This window comes from Lagenorhynchus albirostris, chromosome 10, assembly GCF_949774975.1.
Source record: "Lagenorhynchus albirostris chromosome 10, mLagAlb1.1, whole genome shotgun sequence".
Taxonomy (NCBI): Eukaryota; Metazoa; Chordata; class Mammalia; order Artiodactyla; family Delphinidae; genus Lagenorhynchus; species Lagenorhynchus albirostris.
The window spans coordinates 750,700-761,300 of NC_083104.1; the positions used below are offsets into that span (position 1 = coordinate 750,700).

The 10,601-nt window shown below is 66.2% G+C and overlaps 1 protein-coding gene across 2 annotated transcripts in view; it reads left to right on the plus strand.

Annotated features, from left to right (window-relative positions):
* CHCHD6 (coiled-coil-helix-coiled-coil-helix domain containing 6) overlaps nt 1-10,459 on the plus strand; it is a 125,774-nt gene extending 115,315 nt beyond the window's left edge. For both annotated transcript variants that reach the window (XM_060163852.1, XM_060163853.1), the window contains 2 exons: nt 9,267-9,402; nt 10,295-10,459. In XM_060163852.1, the coding sequence (XP_060019835.1) occupies nt 9,267-9,402; nt 10,295-10,300 (142 nt within the window). In that variant the 3' untranslated portion in view covers nt 10,301-10,459. The remainder of the gene's footprint in view (nt 1-9,266; nt 9,403-10,294) is intronic.
* Nucleotides 10,460-10,601: the final 142 nt, after the last annotated feature.

Consider the following 10,601-nt stretch of genomic DNA (forward strand, 5'->3'; position numbering starts at 1 on the left):
AGCGACTCTGATGCTGCTGAGGGTCAGCTGTGGTTGAGAGCGCAGATTGGGGTTAGGAGGGGGCTGACCGTCCCGGTGCTTCCTGCATGGAGACTCCGGCCCCTCCCCGCCCTCGGCGACGTGTGAGGTGCATGGATGGGTGACGCCCTGAGGCCCTTTGCACCTCTTGCGTCGGCGACAGTGGACGGGGGTGTGGTCCACAGAGCAAATCAGCCCCAGCGTCCGGAGACGCCCCTCAGAACACCCCGGGTCAGCCAGGAAGAGGCCCCTGCGGTTTCCAAATGTGCTGGGACACCGTAGCGTGGGGGACGGACCTGCGAAGACCGCACCGCGCCAGCTCTGCACTAATCTGTTTCTTCACTGAGATTACGTGTCAGGCTTCAGCCGAGGACACGTCTCTGCAGGCTGAGCGGGGGAAGCTGCGTGGGGCGGAGGGATAAGGTCTGCTGGGCCGGCGGCGGCCAGGACTTCGGGAAGGGTCTGAGTCAGTGGACGCAGGGGCCGGGTGGGAGGGGGCCCCGGGGAGGCAGTTCCCGTGAGGACAGGAGGCCTGTGGGGGCCGGACGCAAGGGCGGGGCAGGACCGGGGGGGGGGGGGGGAGTGCCCAGGGGCTCCAGGCTTCGGCTTCGGTCCCGTCACAGCAGGGACGAGGGACAGCCCAGCCTCAGAGTCACTGCAGGGAAGGCCCAGGGAGGAGCAGCCGTACCTGCTCACATCACCAGGGGGTATTTCTGCCTGAGTCTCACCCGACGGCATCGGAGCCCGACGGCGTCAGAGCCTGACGCGTTCCTGCCTCTGTCCCCATGTCCCCTGTCACCAGAGCACACCACACCACACGCAAACCTCTTCGGGGGGGAAATGCTCCCGTCCTGCACCGAGGCTCATGCCCTCCGCCAACCTAACTGCCGCGTGTGGAGGGCTGTGTGGTCCGGCCCAGCCCAGAGGGAAGCTCCTTGGTTTGTTGGTTTCCAGTCAACCCTGAGCTCCTGGCTGCTGTGAGGGCCCCACCCCCGGGGCTGGGCACGGGGAGGCTCCCCCAGGAAGTGGAGTCCAGAGGCAGCTGGAGAGCAGGCCCAGGGCCCACCCACAGGCCACAGAGGCAACAGGCTGGACCAGGCAGACATCTGGACGGTCAGGGGGACACGGTCTCCCTGGGCTGGGTCATCTGCTGAGCTCGGCGTCGGCGGGGACCCTGGACGCAGAGGTAGTAAGCTGGTCCCTGCCCGCGGGGCACTCCCAGTCCAATGGGGCCGCTCCGCGCAGGTTTGACCCCAGCCGCTGGGGTGGGCGCTGGGCGCCCTTGTAGGTGTGAGCCGTGCCAGCCCTTCGTGGGTGAGCAGAGGTGACAGTCGATCGGGGACACTTGGCTCCAGTCAGAGGGGCCGGGAGGACGGAGGCTGGCAGGGAGTGCACGCAGGACCTCGGCTCACGGTGCCGTTGATGGCAGCCTGCCACCGGGACACCAGCCAGCACCCCCCCAGAAGTGGCCCTGTGCGGCGCCTTGAAAGGCGGCCACATCCTGGGGGCTTGGGAGCCAAGGAGCAGCCTGGGGGGTTGCCCCTGCCGTGTCACCCCTGCCGCAGGCGAAGCCTCAGTGTGGTCTCGGCCGCTCCGTGTACTGTGGACCGACAGGCAGGCGTGGACAGGCAGGAGGCCTGAGCCAGTGTTTGTGGCACCGCGCTCTTCCTGGGGCCAGGGCTCTGCAGCAGAGGGACGTGGGCCGGGGTCCCTGCGGGGTCTGGGCCTCGGTGAGAACTTACATGAGAGCAGGAGGTGCCGGCCCGTCCCTGGGCAGCAGGCAAGCGGCCGGGGCTGCACGGGGAGGAGGGGGCACAGCAGGGCTTGGAGAGGCCCCCCAGGTGTGTCACAAGGAGGTAGGGGAGGCAGACCAGGGGGGACACCCGCCAGCAGGTGCTGTTGCCCAGGAGACAGGGAGGCCTCGGGGAAGGGAAACCAGAGGATGCCGGCAGACGGGGTCCTGGGGGTCCTCAGGCGCTGCGGCTGCCGCTCCCTCCCCGGAGCCTCCAGTGCCCCGGCCGCTGAGAGACTGTGAGGGGTGGCTCTGCGGCTCCAGTGGTCCTGGTGTGGATCCCCAAGACCCCCGCGACCCACGCCTCCTTGGGCTGCGTCCACCCCACACGTCTGGTGAACCGGGAGGCTCCTCGGGGGGGACGTGTGCTTCCCCTGTGGCTTTCTCACAAAGGACCAAAGCCAGGAGCAGCCTCCCTGTTCCGTGCACCTGTGCACGTGTGCACGTGTGCATGTGTGCGTGCAGTGGCAGTCCCAGGGAGGAATCCTGTCACTGGCTAAGCAGCCGTGGGGGCCAGTTTGCGCTTCGTTTCCTCGGGAGCAGAGCTCTGCTAGGCCTGGGCTCCCAGAATAGCTCCCCCCCCGGGGGGTCCCGTGTGGCCTCTAGCGACGGCATGTCTCTGGGCCCCACCCGCCCGGGCTGAGTGGCACGTGGTCGGCAGCGGCCAGCGAAGCGGGTCCTCAGCGAGCAGCTGGTCTCGTCAGCCCCTGGGCCCTGGCCAGGCCGCCGCGGAGCCCGCCCCATGGCTCAGCTGGTCCTGACAGAGACGGATGTGCAGCTCCGTGGCACCCGCGCACCTCGCCTCCGAGCCGTGATGGAAAGCCTGCTCTGTGCATTCACCCCGCCAGCGCGTCTCTGAGATGAAGTGTCAGGAAGATGTCTAATGGCCCAGTTCCACACCAGCGGTGGTAATGGGAGAAGGCTGAGGTGATGAGATGTCGGTCAGAAGCAGGGCCCACAGAGGGACGTGCTCGACGTCGCGCTCGGGCCTGTGCGCAGCCGGGCTTGCGTGAGCTCGGAGGGGGCCCGGCCCCGCGCTGGCCGGTGTCGGCCCTTCCAGTTGGCAGACTTCTGGCTCCCCTGGGAGCCTGAATCCCATGTGTCTTTTGCTTCTTTTCTGTACCCTTGGTGCTTTCTTCCTTGGAATTTTGGGGGAATTTTCCAAACTTGGCGTGGAGTTAAATGGACGCAGCGTGGAGCCAGATAACCGGGCTCTTATGCTGGCTCTGTGTCTCGCTGTGTGGCCTTGGGCAAGTCACCTAACCCCTCTGACACTGGTGTCCCCACCTGCAGGATGGGCTGCTGTGCCGGGTTAGGACCTGGCAGGGACTGGTCCTCAGAATGACCTGGACCTCAGGCCCGGCCTGAGATGCAACCTGGGACGAAAGGCCTCCCACCTGAGCCATTTACCGCGGAGCCTCTGTCACACAAGATGCGTGTTTCTGTCTGTCAGAAGGTGACTGGTGAGCCGTCTGCCTCCCACTAACTTCTGCCCGTCGGCACTGAGCGCTTTCCTGCATGACCAGCTGCCTGTTTCCTGGGGCTGCTGTGGCCCACAGCCGGCTCTCTCTGAAGCTGGAGGGCTCCCGGGCGTTCGCTCAGCTTCTGGTGTTGCCGGGAGGCTTGGCGTCCTTGGCCTGTAGGCGCATCACTGCAGCCTCTGCCTCCGGCGTCACGTGGCTTCTCCTCTGGTCTGTGTCCGTGGTCAGTGTCTCTCCTCCTCTTAGGAGGACACCAGCCACGTTGGATCAGGGGCCTCCCTGCCCGACCGTGACCCCATGCTGACTAACTGTACCTGCCAGGACCCCATCTCCAATCAAGGTCACATTCTGAGTCTCCAGGAAGGGCGTGTTTTGGGGGAGGTGCCCCTACCCGCTGGCCTTCACGTGCACAGCGGGTTCCCAGGGCCTTGTCTCCACACCTTGCCGCAGACGCCCCTTCTGGGCCGGCACAGACGAGCGTCTCAGCTCTGCCACAGGAGCGCTGAGAGCAGTTCCCAGCCGCGGACCGAGAACTTCAGACGGTGTGAGGGTCCGATTCCCTGGGGCCAGGGCCATGGCCGTGTCTTCCCTGCAGGGGTGTGGTTTCAGCCCTGTCCCTTTCACTGGGCTCCCCCGCCCCCGGGGGTAAGGAGGGCAGAGCCGGGAGCGAAGGGGAGATGCTGGGGGCTGCAGAGGGCAGGTCCCTCCCCAGTGGCCTTGGTGGCCTTGCTGTGTGACTCGGGTGAATGACGGGTGAGCCTGTGCAGTTGCTGTCTCACGAAGCTGTGTCCCCCTCCGTCCTGGTGCCCTCGCGGCAAGGTGGCAGGGTGGTCCTCCAGGCCACACCCATCATGGGCTCCCCTGCAGCTCCGAGCCGCCCCGGGCCCTGCGCCCTCGTGGGGACAGACTGGCCGCGGACAGGGGACCTCCCGAGTTCAGGATGGGGAGAGCAGGGCCGGAGAGAAGGGACAGACGCGGACAGGAGGGACTGCTTAGCACAGGGTCCAGCAAGCTGTAATCACCCCAGAAATGGGTTTGTTAACCTCCTTGGAGTTGCAGAAACCCGTGGGCTGCTTTATGTTCTAGGACAATCAGTGCTCGCAGTGGAGAGGGTGGGCTATGGGGATGTCGGGGACAACGTGCCCAGTGTACGAGGTGCAGGAGGATGAGGGTGTCGGGCCCCTGTGGGCACCCGCTGGGCCGCTCGTCCCGCAGTGACCACACCGGCCGTGAGTCTGGCGCAGAACTGTGGGAATAGTGGGGGCCCCACGTGGGGCTCGGGGGCACGCGTGGCGGGAGAGCGCTAGCGGAGCGGAGTCAGGACGAGGCCTCCAGCCTCCAGGGACAGGTGGGCTGCGATGGGCCCCTGAGCAGGAAGAACCTGTGAGGCTGGACCGGGCAGTGGGAGCAGAGCCCCGGGCAGGGCTTCCGGGAGAGGAGAGCGGGCTGGGGGTGGGAGGGCCATGAGTAGAAGTGGTTTGGGTTTGCGGTCTTCCTAGACTCTGCAGAGATGAGTGTGTCTTCAGCAGAGAGTGGAATAGCGAAGGTACGAGAGAGAAGGGCCACTGGGACAGACCACCCAGGTTCTGGGGGAGAGAAGGGGTGGCTGATGGGGGTGGCCTTGGCCCTGCAGAAGGACCCCTTCTCTAGGTAGGAGGCAGGGGTAGTGAGGCTGGGATGCCGAGGAGGGGTGTCTGTGCCCTTAGGGTGCTGGTGGCCCTTGGGGGGACAGGGGGACGAGGAAGCAGACCCCAGACTGAGTGGGGAGTGGCACGGAGAGCTCAGGAGAGCTGGGCCCCAAAGGCCTGAGCACCAGAGGGGGAGGGGGCCCTTCTGGAAGGGTCACTGTGGCCCGGGGGTGGCGCTCTGGGAACCACGCAGAGCTGCAGCCGGCAGGGGGGCAGAGGAGGCAGGACACGGGCGGGTTTGGCCTCCGCAGGCCTGAGCCAGGGGCCAAGAGGAGCGAGCGAGCGTCCGCGGGGACTGAAGGCCTCGGGGAGGGGGGACGCAGGAGGGGGAGGCAGGAGGACGAGCAGTGGCCTCGAGAGCCACCCAGGTGGGGTGGGTCAGGCCCAGGGGGAGAGAGGGCGACCGCCCTGCTGTTTGGGAGCTGCAGGGGATACATCTGCGGTTTTCGGTTAGATAGCAGGGAAGCAGGAACGTTATAGTTAGAAGGTAAGAGGGAGGCGTCTATGGGGGGGGGCGCGTCTAGAGCGGCCCCCGGTTTCTGGCTAGGCAGGTCACTGGAGTGACAGGGACTCCACTCACCAAGATGGAAACTAGGCGGGAAGTGGGTTCCCTGGCGCTTGCTGGTGAACGTGGTGAGGAATCGGCGGGTTGGGGGTGACGTGCTAGGCTGGAAGTCTCCAGGGAACCGGGGGTGGGGGGTCCAAGCGTTGGAGTTTGGGGTGTGTGTTGTTGGGATTGACTGGGGTTGGCCCTGGGGGAGAAGTTTAGGGTGTTTGGGACAAAGGAAAGGGAAGAGGGCCCTCTGTGCCCGCGCAGGTGGGGGGCCGGGTTCCCAGCGCGGGGTGCCTGTCAGTGAGAGCGGCATGGCCGGTCTCCCGAAGCTGGCAGGGGCAGGGGCAGTGGTCCGGAGCGCCCAGGCCAGCTCTTCCCTCTGCCTGGTTGCTGGGCAGTGCTGGTTCCTGGACGGACGGAGGAGAGGGTTGATTCCTGGCTCGTGTGAGCCTTTTATCACAACTCTCCTTCTGGAAACGTGTCACTCCCACCAGCGGGTAGAGCTCGGTTCACAGGTGGCACTGGGGTCACGGTTTCCATTCCCAGAGGTGGCCACGGTGCCAAGGCCAGCTGGCCCGTGTGAGACCCTCACTCCCCACAGCGCCTGATGGTCTCTGGGCCGTCGGAGAGGAGGGCCGGAAGCTGGGTCCCTGAGTACCTGTGACACCGCCAGATGGCGGCCGTGTGGGTGTTGAGAACTGACCCCACGAGCCGGTCCTGGTCTGCTGTGCACAGTGGGCCCCTCCTCGCCCCCAGACACTGAACTCGCAGCAGCACGTGACAAAGCCCCCCAAACCTGTGTGCCCCCCACTGGCCCCCAGGGCACCTGCTTGGGGTCTCTTGGCTCCTTGGAGAAGGGACCCCACGATGGGTGCCTTAAGGTTCCTGGGAAAGGAGCACCGTCGGGCCTGGGTGAGCCGTGAGCTGTGAAGCACCGCACCTGGGCCCAGCCCCAAAGCCTCCCGTCGTCACTCCTCTCTGCCAAAGGCCTGCCCCGCTCTCCGCCCCCCTCACCCTGCAGGCTCGTGTCTGGCGTCTCAGCCCCTCGTGCAGAGGAGGAGAGGCTGGCAAGCAAAGGGAGCTGACCTCTGAGTGGGCCAGAGCCTCCCAGCCGGGAATCCTAACATGTCCCTCAGCTGGGGGCGCGGGGGGGGGGGGGGGCGGGGCAGGGCTTCTCTCCCTCCCTGGAGAGGTCACTGCCCTGGGTACCTTCCAGGCAGCCGATGAAGCCTGAGCTGTTCTGCATGCAGTGGACGGGCTTGCCGCGGCCCCAGCTGTGTGACCCAGCCTCGCCTGCTCCCTGCCCCGTGCCGTTCACGGCCCGTCTGCAGGCAGACAGGTGAAATTTCTCGCGATTGACGTTTTCCTGACACCCTGTCTCCTCGTGTTGTGGCTGACAAACGCCAGCGCAGAGGCGTCCGCAGGCCCACGGGTGACCCTGGTGTGAGGGGCTGGATTCTGCTCGGCCCCTCCCTCTGTTTCTCCTGAACTGGGAGCCCCCTGGGTGCTCTGCGAGGTTTGCCCTCAGAACGCACAGGGGCCCTGGTCCAGGGACCTGAAGACAGAAGGTGGGGGGCAGAGTTAAGAAGCCGCTGCTCTGCCCACTTACAGCCAGCGGGTGAGTCGCTTCCGCCGTCGGTCTGGAGAGGGTGCGGCTCCAGGACGAGCCCCACATCACTGGCCAGGCTGCCGGCCGTCCTGCCCCCGGACGCCTCTTTCCATGAGATCTGCGGCTCCGACAGCTCTGCTGGCCGCACCCTCAAGGGGCGCGGGTGGGGGGCTGTTCGTCGGGAGCGGGGCTGGATGGGAGCTGCTGCTCCAGGGGCCCCAGGGCCGGGCGAGCAGGAGGTCTGTGTGGGAGGACGGCCGGCGGGTGCCAGGACAGAGCCCGAAAGATGCGGCCTCGGGGGCTCCCCGCCAAGGGCAGGTGGGACGGAGGAGCCCGGAGGGAAATGCAGAGGGAGCTATTTCCAGGCGAGGGCAGCAGAGAGGAGATGCCCGTCCAGAGGCATTTAGAAGGCCCACCATTGGACGTGTCCGTGGCAGAAGGGTCTTCAGTGCGGAGGGAGGGGCATCCTGCAAGCACTGGGCAGCCAGGAGGCCACCCCACTACAGCGGCAGACGGAACCCAGTGAGGGGACCCCAGGGCCCGGGAGGAGAGGGTGAGCCTGGGAGCCCGTCTGTTCTCCCGTGCGAAGGTCAGCGCCCAGGAGAGACACGTGTCCTCCTCAGGTAGGAAGCCTCCGAGCCCGTGTGCGCCGTGCAGACAGGAGCAGGGCCGTGTGGCGCTGTAGGGCCGTTGCGTCCCCTGGCTGTGCCCTCAGGACCCAGTGGAATCCTGGGTGGTGGGCAGGGCCTTCGGGGAAAGGGGCCGTTTCTCCCAGCACAGCCTTGACCTTTGGAGCCGTGGACCTGAGCGCGGGCGTGGCGGCTGCTCCCCACCCCGCCTCCTGCCTGTTCAGCTTGTAAACCCTCAGTTCCGTCCACGCCATGGATCTTGGCTGATCAGGGATTGTCTGGGCGTGGGGGGCGGCGGTGGGAAGGGAGGGGGCTGCAGTGTGTGGTCAGCAGGCCTGAGGACCAAGCCCACGCAGGGCCCGGAGTCCCGTGGGCATCGCTGCCTGGATGGTGGCGCTGGGCGTGTCAGCCGCAGCTGGCTAACGAGAGCCGCTGAGCCCTCTGTTCCTGGTCCTGACGGATGGATGTGGGAGGCTGAGCTGTGTTAAAACCAGCATTCCAGCCCAGCACCTGCTGCAAGGCTGGACTTTTGAAAGTAGATCCGGGGCCAGGGAGCTGTCGACCTGCAGGCCCCGGGTGACAGGAGCAGGGGTCCTTCCGCTGCCGAGGCCTCCCCGGCGCCCGAGCCTGGGAGGGCAACACGGGGCCCAGGCTTAGCCGCGGCTCCGAGGTTCCTGGTGGACCTGCCAGAAACCACGGAAACCCTGTGAGTGTGTGTCCCGGCACCTCTGCATCCTAGTGTGGGACCTGGGCCGGCCACCTGCCTCCTCGTCCTCTGCTGCCTGGTTTGGGGTCGGGGCGGGCGGTGAGAGACGGCAACCCCGCCCAGAGCCGCGGGGAGCAGGGGCCTGAACCCGTGAACGCAGGAGCTCGGGGGCGTGAGTGCATGTGCGTGTGTATATGTGCACGTGTATGAGTGAGTGTACAGCTGTGTGCACGCGTGTGAGTGTGAGAGGGTGCGTGTACAGGGGAGCATGTGTGAGGTCCGGAGAGAGGGGAGGGCGGGAGGGGCAGCGGGCGAGGCGTCAGGAAGAAGACCCTGGTGACCGATGAGAATAAGCTTTATTTCCCTTTTTCATCTTTGTTTCGTATTTTTAAAAAGAGAACATAAAATCATTCTTCAGATGAATACGTTTAGAGTCTAGCTTTAGGTTCTAAACCTACATTGATGAACAAAGAAAGAAAAAATAGTAAATTCCTCTAAAATGCTGCAGTGATATTCTCTAGGAAGTGAGAGTCTGAACACCTTAGTTTTTTTTTAAACATTTTGTGTTTTTCCAGTTTTCCTCATCGTGCATGTATTAGTTTTGAAATCAGAAAAACAGCTTTGGGGGAGACGATGGTGGCCCACACCCGGGCGGGAGGCGCCCTGGAGGCCTTGGGTGGGGGGGGGTCCCCCGAGGGCCACCTCGGCCCCTCTCTGGGGGGCGACCGGACGCCGCGGCCCCCGTGCCTGGCCCGTGGCGCTGCCCCAGACTGCCTCCTCCTCTCCGCAGGCCCCGCAGGGTGGAGCCCGTGTGCTCGGGGCTGCAGGCCCAGATCCTGCGCTGCTACCGTGAGCACCTGCAGGAGGTGCTGCTGTGTGCGGACCTGGCCAAGGCCTACCAGCACTGCGTCGGCTCAGCGCACAAGGTAGGCGTCAGCTGCGGCCTCCCACCCCCCTGGGCTCCGCGGCGGTGGGCGGGGAGGGGTCTGTGGGCGCCGCTAGGCCATGTCCGAGGTCAGCACTGGGTGAAGTCAGGCCCTGCTGTCCAGGGGGGCCACCCGTCCTGACCTCTGCTCAGTGAGGGGTGGAGAGGCCAGGGTGCAGGGTAGGGGTCGTGGAAAGGGCCGGGCTGCCCTGTGGAAGGGGGAGAGCTGAGGGGGCAGAGGGCAGCCACTCCTGTGCTGGCCTGACGGGGCCCGGCCTTTGGTGAGTGGAGGTGGTCATGGTGGTCCGGGTGCCACACGCTCCCCAGCCCCACGTTGGGGGCACTGCAGGCTGTCCTAGAGGCCCTGCCCTGAGGCGTGGACCTCCTTCCTGACCCTCCCTGCCAGCTCCCCAAGGTCCCAGGTCCCGCCAGTCTCACCTCAGGAGCCTCCGGCTTTAAAGGGTCCCTGAGAGCACTTTGCTCCTGGGAGCTGCCGGGCAGCAGGGAGGGAGCAGGTCTTAGATGCAAGGCTCCTCCCCAGGGCTGCGGGGCGAGCTCCAGCCCCACGAGGTGCTGTGTCCCACGGGCCAGCGCCTGGGTGTGAGGGCTCTCCAGGCGGTTTCACTCTGAGCTGAGAAGGGAACAGAGGGGAGACCTCGAGGGGTGGAGGAGAGCTGCGTCTCCGGGCAAGACCGTGTGCACAGGGTGCAGGCGGGAGGCCGGCGGGAGGCCACGGGCACGTGCAGTGTGGGCACCAGGCATGGAGGTGAGGAGGCCGCGTCCAGGCCTGGGGACCCACGGGGTAGGACCCTCTCCATGAAACGGGCCCTCGTGGAGCAGAGCCTGGGGGACACGCATGCTCCTGGGGGCCTGAACCCTGTTCTCCTTTGTAGGGTTGACGCAGGCCCACTCCGGGCCTGGCAGTGACTTGGGGCCTGAAGAGGGGACGCGCCGTGGGACGGCAGTGCAGAGACCGCAGGCGCCGGATGCCCCCGTGCTAGAGAAGTAGCGTGTGTGCCCCTGTCCGCAGACAAATAAAGCAGGCGTCCTCGTCTTCAGTTGTGTCTGGGCTGCCAGGCGGGCCTGCTGCCGCCTCCGTGCCCGGAGCGCGGCCCCAGGTCAGGCTGGAGGACGGGCACCCGCCGGCGCCAGTGGGGCAGGCGGGTGCGGGCCTGGCCGCGCCCAGAGCAGGCGGAGGTG